The sequence below is a fragment of the Quercus suber genome, unplaced genomic scaffold (genome assembly GCF_002906115.3).
Source record: "Quercus suber isolate HL8 unplaced genomic scaffold, Cork oak 2.0 scaffold_94, whole genome shotgun sequence".
NCBI lineage: Eukaryota > Viridiplantae > Streptophyta > Magnoliopsida > Fagales > Fagaceae > Quercus > Quercus suber.
Window position 1 is genome coordinate 1,057,686 of NW_027069559.1, and position 19,631 is coordinate 1,077,316.

The window sequence follows — 19,631 nt, forward strand, 5'->3', positions numbered from 1 at the left end:
TTGGTGGTGGTTGTGGTTGTGGCTGATGGTAGAGGTGGTTATGGTTGGTGATGTGATGTTTTTTGGGTAGTGAAATATATTATTTTATTGTAGTGGTTATAATATTTTATTGTGATATTTATATCATTTTATTGTGTTAAAAACTAAAATAGATCCACTGTTGCAGCATGCATGTAAGTAAAATAGATAAAGTAACTTTTATTGGTGCTAAATAGCTAAAATTATAGATCCACTGTTGTGGATGCTCTTATGCCCTCCCTGATAAAAGAAGACACTAGGCGTCGTTGTGCACAAAAAGCAGATTCTACTGAATCATGTGGAGACCCAAGATCCTACAGCAAAATGAAATAGAAAAGATATATTCAAGACTATTGGGTGTGAATAAATCATGCAATAGTTTCAAATATGAAAAATCGTCAAGGGCGATTAAGTAAATTAAGCTAGGTGTGAAAAGACAAATTAAAGTTTAGATTTTATGTTAGATCCATATATGACAATTACATTAGCATATAGTTGTTTATTTATTTGTTATTAATATTGATTAAATTTTTTAGATTAGTTTTTACTTTTAATCTTCTCCCCCCCCCCCCAAACCTAAATTCCTAGCTCCGCCACTAAGTGCAACAGAAGCATAACAACATTAAATGTTATTCTATATATATAGAGAGATAGATAGATAAGATTTGATCTTGTTTTTCCATTTTGTTAATTAGTTATTTGTGAATATTATTTAGGAGTAATATTTTCTGTAATTAATTAATATGTGCAATTTTAAATTTAAAGAGAAATTTTTGAATAAAAATTACAATGACTATTATGCTGCTGCTATGCAGTAACTATAAGTAAAAGTAATGTTATGTTAATAAACTTTAATTGACATAACAAAGCTCTTGAACAAGTTCAATTTCAACTAAGAAATTTTTTTTTTTTTAAATCAAGTTTGAAAATAAAAAATTGAGCTTTGTGTTAAGCTTGTTTTCGTCATACTTTTAATATTTTAATTAAAAGTTGGCAAATTTATTGTAAAGATAATAAGTTAGCCAAATGTGGAATCTCACATTGATAAGGAGAGAGACTCCTTAATTATAAGTAAAATTATGTTATGTTAATAAACTTTAATTGACATAACAAAGCTCTTGAACAAGTTTAATTTCAACTAAGATTTTTTTTTTTTTAAAATCAAGTTTGAAAATAAAAATTGAGCTTTGTGTTAAGCTTGTCTTCGCCATACTTTTAATATTTTAATTAAAAGTTGGCAAATTTATTGTAAAGATAATAAGTTAGCCAGAAGGTGGAATCTCACATTGATAAGGAGAGAGACTCCTTAATTATAAGTAAAATTATGTTATGTTAATAAACTTTAATTGACATAACAGAGCTCTTGAACAAGTTTAATTTCAACTAAGAATTTTAAAAAATAAAAATCAAGTTTGAAAATAAAAATTGAGCTTTGTGTTAAGCTTGTCTTCGTCATACTTTTAATATTTAATTAAAAGTTGGCAAATTTATTGTAAAGATAATAAGTTAGCCAAATGTGGAATCTCACATTGATAAGGAGAGAGACTCCTTAATTATTTATAATTGTGGTGATTAATAGGCTAAAATTTATTAGAGTATAAATTGGTTCAACTACGTGGAGGTGGTGCCAAATCAAAATAAATAACCTAGCCATTGATGAGTTTTTTTTTAGGGGAGCCATTGGTGAGTTTTTTTTTTTTTTTTTTTTTTTTTTTTTTTTTTTGGAGAATGAAGCCATTGGTGAGTTAATGGGCTATTTATGCATTATTTCCAATATGAATATTAAAACTCCCACTAAATTAGATTAATGGACCTAATTAATTAGATTAATTTGGGTGATAAAATTTGTGCACCGAACAAAAGTTTTGTCAAGTGCCATCCGAGAGCTTGAATCTTCTTAAAAAGAGCGTCACACCTAGGGATAGAGGGAGTCATGGACTCCACACCCCCCCCCCCCCAATTTTTTTTTTATAAAAAAATATATTAGCATGTACATAAGTACTAATTTTAGCAATTTTATTCCATGAAATTACACTTTGTCCCCCCTTAACAATATCATTGCTTCTTTTAAGAGAATGTTATAACCACAAACTTTTCTAAAATATTTTTACAAATTGTTGAGGTAACAAATTCTTATTAGTTTGTATCAAAACCCACGATTTATATCATTTTTTTACTTACCAATAACCACTTACCACATCAATAATTTGTAAAAATATTTATAGCTCTAGCATTTTCCTCCTTTTAAAGGCTGTAAAAAAAATTTATTGACTAAAATTTAAATTAAAATATACAAGCTGAAAAAAATTATCTCAACAACAAAAATTACAAATAGTAAAACTAAAAAACATTTAGTTCAATCAACCTATTTTAACCAAAACAAACAACCGGCCCTTTAAAAAATTTTAAACAAAATAATTTTATCCTTACCTAGCAACAAATGCATGCAACCAAAAATATTAATTAATTAATTTAAATAAATAAATCTCAACGGTTAAGCAGCAGAGTTGGAGGCTAGAGCTACCGCATGTAGTTAGTAGCAAAGTTGCCCCCCAACTCCAAGTCCTAGTGTAATGCCCCAAAAATCATAAATAATAAAAGTCTGTTCAATCTAAATAATCCATAAAAATATTAAATAAATGCAACCAGCAACCTAAAATCTCAACACAATTGTCAGAGCTCTAATCCCACCAAAGATTAAAAAAAAAAAAATCATCAAAATAATTCTCCAATGCAATATTAAATACCCTAAAAATAATAATGAAATTCTGAGTTCCACAATATAATTTGTAACTGTTGTCTTCCAAGAATCTTTACTCCAATAATCCCTCTAACGTATTTATAAGGGGGAATAAAAGGGGGCGTGAGATAACTCAATAAGTGGAATTCACTATCATTGGGGTGTGGAAACAAACCTTTTAAATGAATAATCCATACAACAAATTTATAACTTTCAAACCATCTATATTTTTAACATCAAATATTTCAATAAAAATATCATTATATTGTGAGCCATGATAATATACCAATATCATCATATTAACAATTTCTTAGGCTTTTCTCATGGTCAACGTTTACGCCCTGTTAACAGGGCTGTGCTACCCCCTTTTAGGATTGGAACTCCCTTTTCATCCCTTTTCTTAAGGGTACTTCTTTTGGAACCTGAAGGTGCACTCCCTTGCTAAGGAGCTCCCTTTTCAGATCCTTAATGGTATACTCCCTTGCTAAGGAGCTACCAATTGTGCAAGGTCCCCTTTTTCTGGGACCATCCCTTGCTAAGGACTAGCTATAGTGTAATTGTCCCTTACTAAGGACTAATACAATACTGAGCTTTTAATCACAACTTGCCATAGGATTCAAAACAAATTCAAGATGCTTACATCAAATAATCCAGTCATAATACTCAAAAATACAAAGATTTCTCCACACATACAAATTTAAATAAGTTTAGGTTGTCCCACAAGTTTTTCATATAACAAATAGTCAACATTTCCATACAATGTGCACATCAAACTTTATAGGATATCAATATATTTATAGAATATCAACATATTTTTTTTATATAAAGATAGTTTGATAATCAAAACTGTTTTGTGAAAACCTCCCAAAATTAGTAAACACCATTTACCTCTTAGTTGTAAAAATGAAATCAACCACCCTTGAGTCACAATAAATCACTAGAATTAGAACCTAGCAATACCAAACATAGGCCCATCAATACAAAAATTTCCCACTAAAATCTGTTTTCATACTTAAACAATATAATCTTGGCAACATTGATATTTCCTAAATTTCCCATCTATTCACTTAACTATCCAATTCACTTTCAGCTTTGATCAGATTTTTGGGCTTAAAAATATTGATGCATAACCAGATTTTTTGGCTCTGCCTAATCAGATTTTTCCATTAATATAATCATAGATATTCACGAAACTAAAATATGGCTAAATGATGGATATCTGATCAATTTAATAGTAGAAGCCATATGTTATATCTTAATTCATCAATCCCATAGCTAGCCCATTATTCCCTTGATGCTGCAAAACTTAAAAGATATTGCTGGACAAATTTCTGAACAATAGCAATGCGTGGATGACAAATTGGTTAACTTAGATAATATATAATTTCTTATTCCTACGTTATAGGGGCTGAAAAGATATTCTAGGCTTGAAAAGCATTGCTACCTTCTACAATAAATTAGAGATGAATACACGTCACTAGAAGGATGATAAAGAAGATAAATATCAACCATAAAGTAACCTTTTCCCCTTCACATGGTGACAAACTTCTGTCTAAAGCCCAAGCCTATTAAATTGATAAAGTCCAAGCCTATTACTCTATCAAGTGCAATTCTCAAAGCCTATGGAGTACCCCTTTCCTGACATACAACCATATGCATCATTCCTAATCTAATATAATACCAATTATAGGAGCCCTTTTTCTATTAATATAATGATAGATTAGGTTCATGACAATTGCTAGCCATTGAATATTCAAACTTCCTAAATTTAGAGCAAGAGAAAATCTTACCTGCAATTTCCACGCAAAGTCGCGTAGAAGAAAAGAAAAGCTTAATCGTGTGTTGTGGCTGAAACGAAAGAAACCATCTTATGTATATACACGTGTAACTTAAGAGGAAAAATGCTAGAGTTTTTTTTTTTTTCTTTTTTTTAACTTATCAAGGCCAATATATATACTTATGCCATCTTACTTGGGCCTCTTATACCATAATAATTATGTGATTTAAATATCTTAGGCCCAAATCAATTAAATCCATTTAATTGTGGGCCTTCTTTTTAATTTATGTATAAGAAAGAAATTAGTAATAAAATTATAGGGTGTTACACCTAGCTTCATCCCTGGTTGTACCTCAATCCAATTTTATTTTATTTTTTTGTGTATTTTTTTTCTATATTATACATCTCCAATTTTTGTTTTGCTCTAATTTTTAATTTTGTGTGATTTTATTATATTTTAGTGTATTATCACTAACAACAATTATAACTAAAATCCTTTAAGCTTTATAATTGAAATCAAGTTGTGAGATAGAGTGCATATGGCAATATATAACACAGTGTATGCAAAAATAATTAATGTATAATTTTGAGAAAAATAAATAGTAAACAATTAGTTTAAAATCATACAAATTTTCATAATTAGTGAAAAATCCTTGAAACTTTTTCTATATCTTTTTATTATATGTGAATTTTGAAAATTTAATCATTAAATTGCATGTTCTTATAATATCTTCCATACTTGCAAAATTTCAAGAAAATAAAAAATAAAAAATAAAAAATCAGTAGGACCCATGATGATGTACAATGTGGACTTATTTAGTTGAAATAGAAATTTTTTGCTAAAAGTATATTAAAAAAAAAAAGAAAAAGAAAAGAGAGTTAAAAATTAGTTGAATATTTCAATAGGACCCATGATGATGTACAATGTGGACTTATTCATTGATTGACCAGAGGTGGCCTTGCTTTTTGAGATAACGTGGTTCCTCAACTTTATTATTATATTTTGAGCAGCTAGACTATTTGCTATTTGGTTTCTCCTGAATAATCAACCATTTCACCATCTACCTACTCTTTCACAGGCTCTTCTATTGTCTTGTGTTATTCAGCAAATTTCCATTTCCAAAGTATGGCTGGTGCTCTACTTTCTGCAATCGTGGAGCGGCTTGGTTCTTTAATTTCTTCAGAGTTCAAGTTGACTGTAACTGTTAAGGAAGAAGTCCAAAAGCTTGAAACCAAATTCCGTACCATTCAGGCAGTGCTCAATGATGCTGAGAAGAGGCAGCTGAAGGAGGAAGCTGTGAAGCTTTGGTTAGATAAGCTCAAAGGCGTATCGTACGAGATCGACGACGTGTTGGATGAGTGGAACACTGTCATGATCAAAGCAGAGATTGAAAAACAACAAAAAGAATTCGAAGAAGAAGAAAAAGCTGAAACTAGTACTGCTAAGAAGAGGAAGGTATGGACCATCACCCCCAACTTCAATTTCTCAGTTCCTAATCTTTTACAGCATCTTGATATTGCTCATAAGATAAAAGAACTTACCGAAAAATTAGATGAGATTTACAAAGAGAGGGAGACGTACGGGTTTGAATTGAGTAGGCCCATAGAAGAAGTAGTTGAGAGACCAAAAACTACTTCTTATGTCGATGTGTCTGATATTCTCGGTCGTGATAAGGTTAAGGATGATCTAGTGAGCATCCTATTGGGCAAGGGTACTGAAAAAGAAAAATGCCCCCATGTCATCTCTTTGGTGGGCACGGGTGGTATCGGAAAAACAACTCTTGCCCAACTAGCCTTTAATCATCATGAGGTGAAAGATCAATTTGAGAAAAGAATTTGGGTTTGTGTTTCTGAACCTTTTGATCAATGTAAAGTTGCCAAAGCAATCATTGAAGCTCTTGCAGGTGGTGACCCCAAAATTACTGAATTGCACAGTTTGTTGGAAAAAATTTGTGAATTAATTGGGAGAAAGAAGTTTTTTCTTGTCTTTGATGATGTGTGGACTGAAGACTATGCAATGTGGAAGCCATTTAGAGATGCACTCAAAAATTGTGGTTCCCAAGGTAGTAAAATTCTAGTCACCACACGTAAAGACAAAGTTGCAAAGATGATGGAAAGTGCAAATACGATCAAGTTGGAGGAATTGTCTGAGGAAGATTGTTGGTTGGTGTTTAGTAAAATAGCATTTTTTGATAAGGATCCTCAGCAATGTGAACAACTAGAAGACTTTGGCAGACAAATATCAAAGAAGTGCAAAGGTTTGCCCTTAGCTGCAAAGACTCTAGGGAGTCTTCTGCACTTTAAGAAAAGTAGAGAAGAATGGAGGAATGTTTTGAATAACAATTTGTGGGAATTAGAAGATGTTGAAAGAGGTCTTTTTGCACCGTTGTTATTGAGTTATTATGATTTGTCATCACCACTGAAACGGTGTTTCTCATATTGTGCTATCTTTCCGAAAGATCATGTCTTTTATGTCGATGAGTTGGTATATATGTGGACAGCACACGGATTTGTTGAGTCAAAGGGAAATGTGGAGGTGGAAATCATGGCACAAGAATACTTTGAAAATTTAGTAATTCGCTCTTTATTCCAAGAATGCAGGGAATATATACAGTTTGGAACGAGGTACAAAATGCATGATATAGTACATGACTTTGCACAGTCAATTACTGAAGCTCAACATTTGGGATATACAATAGGATCCCAATTTCCTCCATCTACTGATAGATCCAAAAATCTACGCACTGTCATCTTTTTTAATCATGGTGATTATAACATGTCCAATTTAGTCCAAAATTTTAGCCGTTTACGGGTATTGACTTTGCAATTCGGAATGGAACTTCCGGATACAATAGGAAATTTAATACATTTAAGGTATCTTGATTTGTATTGGTGCGAAGAGCGTTTTTCTTGTGGCAAATGGGTGTTGCCAGAAACTATATGTAATCTATGCAATTTACAATTTTTGAGACTTAGGCATGTTCCTATTTCTCAGCCTAGAATATTACCACAGGGGATAGGTAAATTAATTAACTTAAGACTTCTTATTGGATATAATTTAGTGATTCCAAGAGGGATTGGAAGATTGACGTCTCTTAGAACATTAAATGGTGTCCTCATAAGTGATGAGGATAGCAAAGGATGTAAACTTGAAGAACTAAAAATTTTGCACCACCTTCGTGATTTGTCTCTATATTTTAATAAAGGGGATAGTCCAATTGCCTTAGCTCCAAATGATAGAAGAATTCAAAGTAATGTATTAATGTTAAATGCGTTAGAGCCACCTCAAGGCTTGGAGAAGTTACGCATTAGTAAGTACGTGGGCACCACAATGTCTCCTATTTGGTTGGCGTCTTTAACCAATTTAAAAGAGCTTTATCTCGGTCACACCATAGAGTTAATGAGTTTGCCTCCTTTGGGGATGAATCCGTGCCTCGAATCATTAACTATAGTGTTTGCGCATAGATTGAAAAAAGTGGGAGTTGAATTTTTGGGAATAGAATCTAAAAACAAGAAAGAAGACATGAAAATATTCCCAAATTTGAAATATCTCACGTTTTATGGTTTGTTCGAGTGGGAAGAATGGATTGGAGGAACGAGAGGAGGAAAAGAAGACAAAGACTGTATTACTATAATGCCATGTCTTCAAAAGTTGAAAATTCACAAATGTGGAAAGTTGAAGTCATTGCCGGATTTCTTGCGTACAACTCCATTAAAGGAATTGGAGATCGGTGATTGTCAAATTATCAAGAAACGTTGCCGAAGAGAGACAGGAGAGGACTGGCACAACATTTCTCACATCCCAATCATCAAATTAGCTGATGATCCTGAGGTTATGACGTGGTAACTCGTTCTCCTTATTCTTCTTTTATTTTGAAAACAATATCTATCATTAAATATTCTCATTTTCTTGTTAAAATTCCCAAAGAAAATAAATTACTAACAATGTAGATTTATGAAATTTATCATATTCACATAAATTTGAATTAGCGGAGTTTATTGTTGTTGCTTAGATTCAGCTATATTGTTTATGATGTATCCAAAATTGCTTGATTTTTTAAATAAAATTTCACAAATAATTTAAAATAATAAAAAGCTCAAATTTTAGATGGACTAATCAAATGAACAGAGTCACAAAATTTTAACTCATTTGCATGTAAAAGTAAACAACTCAAATGCCTACCACTTTCTATTTCATTTGCAGTTTAATATTTATATGGGTCTTGCTCATTTTCTTGATTTCGGTACACTAATCTCAAATAACTCATGGTTTTCTTTAGGGATTCGAATTATGCTCTTCTTTAAGGATTGAAATTTTGAAATGTCCTCGGATTCTGAAACGTCATCTGCTTGATATGGATAGGTAACTTTTTCCTACTTAGGATTTGTTTGGCAAAAATTAGTTTTGTCAACTTATTTTACTATTCAGCTTATTTTTACTACTATTTATGGGTTTCACTGCACTTTTTGCTACTATCCATAGGTCTTACTGTACTATTTCAACTAACTTTTACCTTTATCTACCGTACTTTCAGCAAAAAGTTTTTAGTTTAATCAAAATAAGTAGATCTTAAACGGACGCTTATTTCATCCTCTTTCTGTTTCATTTGCTTTTTAATATTTATATGGGCCTTGCTCATTTTCTTGATTTCAGGGAAATAAACAATGACCTTCCGTAATTTTATCAAATTCTGGCAAAACTCATAACGACACTGTCACCAATGGTTTTCTTAAGGGCATGTAGATGAAATCTTAAAATCTGTGTGTGAGCGTGTGTCAGCAAATTTGAACCAATAAATGGTAACTTCTTCCTCTTCTACTACTTCTATCATTTGGCTGAAACATCGATTTATTATTTTAATTATCTCTCAGAAATTACTAGCAACTTTGTCAAATTTAGGCCAAACTCACAATGACACCATCACCATTGATTCTATCTAGTAGGCCCACTATTTGTAACATTACAGGAATGTGTGAATGTTAAGGAAGAATTTTTATTAATTTTTAAAAAAAAGAACCCAGACTGAATGTATAGTTGCTATTCTACAACTTATGCAACCTTCTATCCTTGATTTTGAGGGCTTGAATGTATAGTTGCTAATCTTCAGGGTTTGATGTTACAACTTTAAAAGCTTGAATCTGGATGAACATTGATTTCTAGTGTTAGTGATGTGTTTCTTGTCAATAAAGATGGGGAAGAGTGGGAAAATTTGATAAATACTTGCTATTTGTTTCAATCCATAGTTTCCCATATTGAAAAGGGCACCTTAAAAAGTGGAGAGGGGAAGATCTTCGGCATAGCAAAATTGTGATGTTTTGGCTTACATAATTGGCTACTTCTTTTCTCTCTTATATATCCATGCATGATATGTTCAAAAAGAAAAATATGCAAAGAAAATAAAAGCAAAAAGAATCAAAATACTTTTAAATATGGTTGCAAGCGTGTTTTTGGAAGATGTGGGAGTTATAGGATGGACCTCAAAGGTAATAGTCTCCATTAAGCAGTTATGATTGTGTGTGAGTGTATTTGATTTTCTCATATCTCAAATCTTCATAACATGAGACACTTATGCACTATTGCTATGTTTTCACACACAACACGCAAACTCTTTCCTACTTTTAATACATGTGCAGGTACAATATGATTTGGCCATCACAAAGAATACATGTGTTAATATATGCTCACTAAACTGTCTTAACTTGTTTTTGAAATATAAAATTGGTTAGAATTATTTTGTGTGTGTGTGTGTGTGTGTGTGTGTGTGTGTTTTGGATCTATGAATGCTTTGCTTATATGTTGAGAGATGTTTTGAGAGCTTAACATGTTGATTAGATCTTTGTTTGGGTAGCTTGCTTGTTGTGTTCATCCTTATATGTTTTTCCTTTCTTGAAAACACCTTTTTTTGTCAATCTCGTCAACTTCTCGACAGATTTCTTTCTATCGAGCCCTTCTTTCTCTCTTCTTGATAGATCTTGACAGATTCTTGATCCATCGAGATTTCTAGGTTTCTCCTCAATAGATTCTTGACAGCTTCTCGATCCATCGAAATCATTTTGCCGTCGACAAATCCTCGACAGCACCTCGATAGATTCACTTCTATCGGGATTTAGTGCACGACAGATCCTCAACAGAAACGTCGATCCATCAAGCTGAGTTTTCTATATATAGCTGAGGCGAATCTGATCTCACTTTTCTCATTCTCTCTCAACAGAAAATCTTTCTCCCTCACCCTAAACACTTTTCTTTCACTCCAATCTTTCTACCCACATGATTTTTAGCCTAGATCAAGCCTTAATCACTTGGTAAGTGTTCTTCAACCCTTCATTTACATGCATTCATGCATTTTAGACCTAGGTTTTGGGTTTTTAAAAAAATTTTGGGGTTTTTGAGTTTTTTTTTTTTTTTTTTTTGGTGAAATTTTTGGGTTAGGTGTTGTTGATTTGGTGTTATATACTCATGCATTGCATTCTCACTACATTATAACAATGTTTCATGCATTTTAGATGTGTATTTGTCTAGTGTTGATTGTGTGTTGATAGGTTTGGATTGGGTTTATACCCATAATGCTTTTTAAATTTTGCACGTCACACGTTCATGCATATGTTCTTTCCTTTCTATTCTTTGTTTCTGAGTTGTGATTGTGTTCTCTCTCTCTCTCTCTCTCTCTTAGAGATAAACTGCGCTACAGCACCCAAAGCGCGTAAATCCACTTTGGCTCGGAATCCTCTTGGTTCTGGGTCTTCTTCTTCTAATCCCATTCCCCCTCTTCATGTTCAGTTCCGTGATAGGAAGGCCCGAAAGGACTTCTCGGAGAACTTCCAGAAACGTGGCGTTCATCCGGAATGCTAGGTTATCCTATCGGACTTTTTCGACACTCCTTTCCCCTCTATCATTCGGACTCAAGGCCGAGAATCTCTACTTAAGAGACCCATGAGGTGTCCCATCATGTTTATACAGGAGTTTTACTCCAATATACATGGTATAGATACCTCTGTACCTCAGTTTGTCATGACATTCTAAGGTACACGTATCATAGTTACCCCAGATCTTATATCCGAGGTACTACACGTTCCAAGGGTAACGCATCCTGACTACCTCGGTTGTGAGCGTCTTCAGACTATGTCTAAAAACAAGCTTCTGTCTCACTTTTGTGAGACACCTTCCTCATGGGGTGGTAAGCAAAACACCCTATGCTCGGGCTTTACCAAAGGCCGAGGTTCCTTAACATAGTGATGACATTTACTCTTACTCGTTTGTCTCACTATAACTCTATCACTGAGCCTCGTGCTCGCTTTCTTTTGTCTCTTCTTGAGGACCTCTCTATTGACTTCCATTCTCACTTCATCACATCTATCCTCGATGTGTATCAGGATACGACGACCCGTGATAAACTCATCTTTCCTTCAAATATCACGCGAATCCTCCGACACTTCTCCATCCCCATTTCTGACTCTCCTTACTTCACCACCATGGGTGCCATCAGCGCCGGTTTTGTTCAGCGAAGCGAGGCCCAGCTTCGACCAAAGTGGCCACGAGTGGAGGCAGACGATCCTATAGCTCTTGCGACTCCCTTTTCCTCGCCTCCTTCCACCTCTGCTCCTTCTTCTTTGGCAGCAGATGTGACCCTAGAAGCCATCATAGCGCAACTTCAACCGATGGAGGCTGACTTTGGTGGACGTCTTGACTGTTTCACAAATGAGATGTGTCAGATTAACACCCAAGTCTGTCGCATTGCCCACAGACAGTCTCGCCTTGGCAATTTCGCTCCCTCTCCATCTCTTTCTCCAGAGGCCTTGGTTGATGAGGACAATGCTAGCTCTCTCGGTAATGACGAGATGACAACCTCTCGGTGACTTGTCCTTTGTAATTCGTGACAAAAAGGAGGAGTAGTTTTGGATGAGAGTAGTCTTGTACTTAGGGGGAGAGTTAGTATATGACATTTTTGTTAAGGGGAGTGTGTATATCTTTTGAGGGATGTAATGAGGTTTACATGTACTTTTCTTTTCTTTCTTTACATTAGCCTCCTGTATACCGGTCTTGTGACCATTTATTGACATACATTGTACTTTACCTTTTCATATATATATGATGATGTATGTTTCTTCACCTATCTCTACGTATATTGTTTCTTTTCTCTCTTTATACACATGTTTCTTTATTTATGCAATCTTTATTTTTGTTTCACACATTATGCCTTGATGGGTTTTGTTTAAATGTTTCAGAAAGATAGGTTGTGAAAGTCTACCATGCCATGAACTCTTTTCTTGCAAAGTTTTTCAAGAGTTTATGTTAGGGTTAGATTTTTTTGGTATTTCAACAAGTGATTATGAGTTTAGTGATTTAAAACTTCTCTCATGATTCATTTGTTTGTTGTGGTTTTGTCACGAATTGCCAAAGGGGGAGATTGTTAGGGACATATTTATGTAACTGACTAATCCTTTGACAAAATGCACTTTACTTGTAATTGGGCAGATTTAGGATGAGTTAAGTACTTCAAGAAACAAGTGTTCAAGTTAAGTACTAAAACCATGCAAATCTGAACAAAAAACAAATGAAGAATCCGCTACTCATTAAAGCTTGAAAAAAGTCTCGATGGAATCTTTCTATCGAGAATTACTGCTAAAGCTCAACACAAAGTTATATTGTCGAGAATTACAAACTCAGATTTTTCAGATCTGATTACATGCATATCCTTGAGTATTTGTGTAGGGTTTCTTTTCTCACAACTCCAGACATATATAAGGATTATTTTAAAAGTCATCACAAGGGATGCAAGGCGTTGAAAACAGAATACACGCATATTGTGACTAGAGACAAAAATTGCTCTAGTTCATCATATTCTTTGTAGAAGTTACTGCGTCTTTACGCCAAGGGTTTTATAATCAAGGAGCTTCTTGATCTTCATTGTTGATGAACTGAAAAACTTTGCAGCCAATATCTTCCTCAAGATGGTGTGTTAGCTACGTACTGTGATCCGTGCATCATTGGTTAGTCACATACTGGGATTCGTGCATTGAACGAAGAGATTGCCGCTACAACACAAGCCCAATTGGGTATTGGGGTAAGGGTTCAACTGTAGGTTGGTATTGGGTACTGGAATTCTTTTTACTTGTAACCGCTTATGATTGATAATAATGAATTCTCGGGAGTAGTGACCTTAAATTCACCTGGTGGGGTTTTGTCTCGATAGCTTTCCCTATTCGTAAACAAATCACCCGTGTTAAATTTATTTTCTGTTGCATTTAGTTTAGTTGGTGATTTGTTTGTGCTACCACGCCATTGTATGTTAAATTGACTTAATTAATTAACTTGGATAATTAATTAATTGATTTGCCAAAGGGGTCAATACATCTTTGCCCTGTTAAGATTAGTCCAAACTTCCTAAATAGTGTTTCTTGTATAGGTTACTCTGGTCTTTCTATTTCTTTTCTTTTCTTTTCTTTTTTTCTAATTTATTTCAGCATTAGTTTTTTGTTCCATGGTCAATAATTATTTTTTTCGACCTAAGAATGCCCTCCTTCAATCTACACATCATGTAAAAAATTTCTCTCTTTGACCCTCATTTAATCTTAACATCATATCATGGAGCTTTTTGTAGAAAGCTCTATTATGACTTCAAAGATGCTAGTAACATTTGTACATAATCTTTTCTCTTTGCTTATCAATGCTAGAAAATTATTATTTCTTCATTCTTTGAGTAATACTAGAAGTCAGACCATGGTGCAATGGTAAGTACACTCCACAACATGATTTTTGTGCATTGGGTATAACAATTCTATGAGTAATACTACTATAAAGAAGAAAGAGAGGGGCATTCAAAGCTTTAAAAAAAAAAAAAAAAAAAAATTGGTAGTTATCAAGTTTTAAGGTTATAGGGATAGGTACTTGCAAGTTATTTATTTATAAATTAATATTGTATACTTATTTCTTGTCTTAGAGTTTGAAGTATTTCGTTACATGGAAGTGTGTAAAGTGCACAAGCTGACCATCAGGGATTCAGGCAAGAAGAGGAGACAAAATACCTTAGATTATGTCTTCTACTGTAAGGCATATCTCAATATTTCTGCTTAATCATCTTTCTGTTTCTACTTGTAATTTTCTCCATCTATAAAAATCTAATTCTCTTTTGGTCTTATTTCAACCAAACATCAAATTTGGGGAAATACATTTTATGATGAAGCAAGGTGTCACTCATGGATGCACATTTTAGAAAGCGCTACAGAAGATACTCCTTTATCAGTTCATTCTGCAGCAAGGAAGTATATCATGGCCATCTCCTGAGCAATCCATATTATATGGTGGGTCAAGAAAGGTGAGCTAGCTAATTGACCAATTTTCAACTTATTTAATTTCTACCATTATTTGTTAGGGTATGAAATCTAGTGTGCTAATTTTATTGGCTTAGTGTTACAGATTTAGGTGATCTAATACAAAGGTGTGTAGAGTGTGGGGGAGAATGGAATGTTACCACCAAGAGTGGAGTGAATGACCTAAGAAATGCCTCTCTTGTTTTTTCCCATCAGCAGTTGCCCAATTTTGGAATGACATTCAGAAATGGACAGACCCTAGTTAGTAACTAATATGTTCAACAAAAAAGAAGAAGGCAATGAAGCCATATTACAAATGTTTTCTTTGGGCCGTTTAATTCTAATTCACATAGAGGTAACTTTATGTTCTTCTTTTCATGCTATTGCATTTGCTTTTTAATCCATGGTCAATAACTTTTATTTCCAACCCTTAAGGTTGCAGGAATGTTGATGCAGGTGACGCAAGAAAATTATTATTTAGTATTATTTATATTTGTAAGTCAATTGTATTTTTATGTTTTAGGTCCTAGTAATTTATTAGTCTATTAGTATTTTAATTTGGAAGTAAGGTTATTTTTGTAATAAGGCAATTAAGATTTCCTAGCCAATTAGAACTAGGGTTTAACAATCCTTTATAAGCAATCTATTGTACTCCTTGAGGAATAGTTGATATTTTAATGAATAAAAAAAATGGCCGTTTGGTCTCTTTTGGTCTGGTGCTGACTCCAAGTCCACCCTAGGTGCTGACTCCTAGTGGTTTTCTCGCTTTGTGCTAACTCCAAGTAAGGCCTAGGTGCTGACTCCTAAGTCATATCTCTTTATTTTATTGTTGTTTCAATTTTGTTCTAGTTGTCCTACGTTAGTTTGGGTATCAGAGCAAACACCGATTTGTTTGAAGCATCATCATAATCAATCCAAAACCAGAAAAATATTACAAAAAAAAAAAAAAAAAATCATTATTTGTTAGGGTATGAAATCTAGTGTGCTAATTTTATTGGCTTAGTGTTACAGATTTAGGTGATCTAATACAAAGGTGTGTAGAGTGTGGGGGAGAATGGAATGTTACCACCAAGAGTGGAGTGAATGACCTAAGAAATGCCTCTCTTGTTTTTTCCCATCAGCAGTTGCCCAATTTTGGAATGACATTCAGAAATGGACAGACCCTAGTTAGTAACTAATATGTTCAACAAAAAAGAAGAAGGCAATGAAGCCATATTACAAATGTTTTCTTTGGGCCGTTTAATTCTAATTCACATAGAGGTAACTTTATGTTCTTCTTTTCATGCTATTGCATTTGCTTTTTAATCCATGGTCAATAACTTTTATTTCCAACCCTTAAGGTTGCAGGAATGTTGATGCAGGTGACGCAAGAAAATTATTATTTAGTATTATTTATATTTATAAGTCAATTGTATTTTTATGTTTTAGGTCCTAGTAATTTATTAGTCTATTAGTATTTTAATTTGGAAGCAAGGTTATTTTTGTAATAAGGCAATTAGGATTTCCTAGCCAATTAGAACTAGGGTTTAACAATCCTTTATAAGCAATCTATTGTACTCCTTGAGGAATAGTTGATATTTTAATGAATAAAAAAAATGGCCGTTTGGTCTCTTTTGGTCTGGTGCTGACTCCAAGTCCACCCTAGGTGCTGACTCCTAGTGGTTTTCTCGCTTTGTGCTAATTCCAAGTAAGGCCTAGGTGCTGACTCCTAAGTCATATCTCTTTATTTTATTGTTGTTTCAATTTTGTTCTGGTTGTCCTACGTTAGTTTGGGTATCAGAGCAAACACCGATTTGTTTGAAGCATCATCATAATCAATCCAAACCAGAAAAATATTACAAAAAAAAAAAAAAAAAATCCATTCACCGTATTTTTTTCTGCCACCAGAAGGTTACCCATCAACCCAAGCTCTTAGACCGAACAACCAACAAACGCAACGGCTAGACTTGGTACGATTCTTTCAAGAAGTTTCTTCACATGCCACCACCCATTGGAAAGCCAACGCTGCCATCCCACGTCTGTTAGATCGCACCACAGTGAGCCCCAACACCATCCTCTTCTTGATATTGCGCCACCATGATCCTCAATTGCCTAGCACCATGCCTCCGCAATCCCTCCATAAACCAGCGATTCCATCTCAAAGGTAACAATAACTAGCCTTTTATTTGATTTAAAAACCCAGCACCTTATTTTCTGTTCAAACTGTTCCCTATCATTTTTTAATTTGCAACCCCACAGTGTTTTCCCACTAAGAACAACTTGACCTGGTCCATCTGAGATAAAGAAATCAAATCAAAACTCATTAAACTACCTAACCCAGCCCAAACAACAAACTCATTGTACACAGTCAGCACCAAACCAAAAAAGACCAAACGGCCATTTTTTTCACTCATTAAAATATCAACTATCCCTCAAGGAGTACAATAGGTTCATTAACAAGACCCTAAGCCCAGCTTTATACCTAAACCCTTAGCTCTAGTTTAAAATAAAGAAATCAATCAATACAACCTTTTGCCTTTAATTGACAAACCATCGGCCCCACCAAACCTGCTCATCACTATTGTTACAAGTCAGGTTTTACTTGGCAAGGCCACGACAGTGCCTTATTTAGTGGGCCATACTTAGCAAGTCAAGTTGGCAAAATCTTTTTGCCTAGTGAGCTATGGTAATATCAAAAGCACCTTATTTTGATGGTTGTAAAAGTAATTAATGGGATTTTGTCAACTGGATGAATGGGATGGAGCAATTCTTTGAGCAAGCAAATTTTGCAGATAACAAAAATGTTAGGTATGCAAAATTGAAGTTAAGAGGTGGAGCACAAATATTTTGGGAGGATCTTGAATATTTCCACTATCTAAAGTATGAACCTGCCATTAGTGTGTAGAAAGATATTTAAGAAAAGCTTTGTGATGAGTATTTGTCACCATACTTTCGAGCTAAGTATCTACCACAATCTCAATGTAGTACTTTTCAAGTTGAAGCAAATAGGATGAATCCTCATCCCATTTTATGTCATCAGCACACTTTTGAACAATCTACCAAGGAATTAAAGGAATTATCTAAAAAGCTCATGAAAGGTGTTCACAACATGATTGCTCAGATGAAGCAAATGAAGACTCAAACTGACGCAGGACAACCAGAACAAAATTGAAACAACAATAAAATAAAGAGATATGACCTAGGAGTCAGCACCTAGGCCTTTCTTGGAGTCAGCACCAAGCGAGAAAACCACTAGGAGTCAGCACCTAGGGTGGACCTAGAGTCAGCACCAGACCAAAAGAGACCAAACAGCTATTTTTTTCATTCATTAAAATATCAACTATCCCTCAAGGAATACAATAGGTTGCTTATAAAGGATTGTTAAACCCTAGTTCTAATTGACTAGGAAAACTAATTGTCTTATTACAAAAATAACCTTACTTCCAAATTAAAATACTAATAGCCTAATAAATTACTAGGACCTAAAACATAAAAATACAATTGAGTTGCAAACATAAATGATACTAAATAATAATCTTCTTACGTCTCCCGCATCATTCTCCTCTGATTGGAGAAAACTCGACATCGAGTTTTAAAGTATTGAAGGAGTAGAATGTTGACAAGTAACACTTGCTTCAAGTCTAGAATTACCTTAGGGAGCACAGAGAAAAGAAAAACCTTGAATTCCACCACATCAAACTCATTTGGAATAACAAAATCAATATGTGGAATCAGTATAATCTCATCTTGAACCTTATGAACCATAGGAAACAATGTAGTTTTAACCTCTTCAACTTCACCAAGATGTAGATCTTTAAGCACTATGGAGGGTTGATTAGAAGCACATTCAACCACTTCAACTTTCACATCATGTGCACCCAAGCTTGCTGGGTAGTTTTTAAGTGGGTGCCATTATCTTTTCTAGCTAGGCATTAATCCTAGTGATTATTTGCTCCTCCAATTTCCACGAAATAGGTGAAACATTTTGATTTTCCTTTCTTATACTAGCAAAAATTGAACTGAGAAGATCCAAGGAAATGTCTTCACTTTCATCTATGACCAAATTCATAATTGTTTCTATGGCTGAAAGTGCAACAGGTGGATGGTTAAACCTAATTATCTTCAAGAAACTTTGAAATATCTCAACAACCAATGCATCACACTCAAGATCCAGCATCACCAAGCATAACTTGACCTTTGCAATGGTATCAAGAATTGAAACCACCTTATTGTAAGAGCGAGTAAACACATGAGACATATTTTCAAATGCTGCCAAAATCAATTGAAATATTTCTTTCATTTACTAATCCTTATATAGGGCATCTGGTGCTGTCATCCTTGTAATCTCAATAATGCAAGATAAAACTGAAACCTTCATATCCATTTCAACATGTTGCAAAAGTTTATTAGTGATTAGTTCCTTCATTGAGGGTAAAAGTGCATCTCGCATTGATTTGGATGGTTCTTGCTCCACATATGCTAACAAATTTTCAACTTTATCAACAAGAGTGAGGAGATCATCAATGGAGGAAGGAGCGTTAAGGAGTGTATTCCCAGCCTTCTTAATCTCCTTTTCAAATTCTCTATCAAAGGCAGTCATTTTCAGCTCAAACTTGGAGTCACAAAACACTAATATGGAAAATTTCTACAAAGCTGAAGAACACTTGATGTGCACGGGTTGGCTTTTGGGCTTAATGGGTTAATATGACTGCTTATATGTTTTTTAAATTGAGCCAAGTGGTTTTTTCAATGGATGGGTATAGGACTAGGCTATTTGGTTAATTGGTTTTGATGGTTTTTTTTTTTTTT

The 19,631-nt window shown here is 34.1% G+C and overlaps 1 protein-coding gene and 1 long non-coding RNA gene across 11 annotated transcripts; both read left to right on the plus strand.

Annotated features, from left to right (window-relative positions):
• Positions 1-5,557: 5,557 nt before the first annotated feature.
• LOC112004128 (putative disease resistance protein RGA1) lies at positions 5,558-15,557 on the plus strand. Of its 10 annotated transcripts, none has more exons than XM_065774568.1 (7): positions 5,558-8,378; positions 8,816-8,898; positions 9,190-9,335; positions 13,468-13,615; positions 14,474-14,578; positions 14,717-14,848; positions 14,950-15,557. In XM_065774568.1, exons 1-2 carry the CDS (start codon positions 5,662-5,664, stop codon positions 8,838-8,840), a joined length of 2,742 nt encoding a protein of 913 aa, XP_065630640.1. In that variant the 5' UTR covers positions 5,558-5,661; the 3' UTR covers positions 8,841-8,898; positions 9,190-9,335; positions 13,468-13,615; positions 14,474-14,578; positions 14,717-14,848; positions 14,950-15,557. The 10 variants fall into 10 exon arrangements, with proteins under 10 accessions (XP_065630640.1, XP_065630639.1, XP_023892134.2 ...); XM_065774567.1 differs by having other exon boundaries at positions 13,468-13,597; XM_024036366.2 differs by lacking the exon at positions 13,468-13,615 and having other exon boundaries at positions 14,950-15,198; positions 15,279-15,557.
• A 247-nt stretch (positions 15,558-15,804) lies between these two features.
• Positions 15,805-16,462, plus strand: LOC136067988 (uncharacterized). Its single transcript, XR_010629374.1, has 2 exons — positions 15,805-16,103; positions 16,184-16,462. It is a non-coding gene; the product is annotated as an uncharacterized LOC136067988 (long non-coding RNA).
• The last annotated feature ends 3,169 nt before the right edge of the window (positions 16,463-19,631 follow it).

Excerpts from the sequence above, each read along its gene's own strand:
- LOC112004128 (XM_065774568.1), top strand. The coding sequence starts at position 5,662 with ATGGCTGGTGCTCTACTTTCTGCAATCGTGGAGCGGCTTGGTTCTTTA. Across the intron at positions 8,379-8,815 it reads GATCCTGAGGTTATGACGTG|GGATTCGAATTATGCTCTTC; the intron begins GTAACTCGTTCT and ends GGTTTTCTTTAG.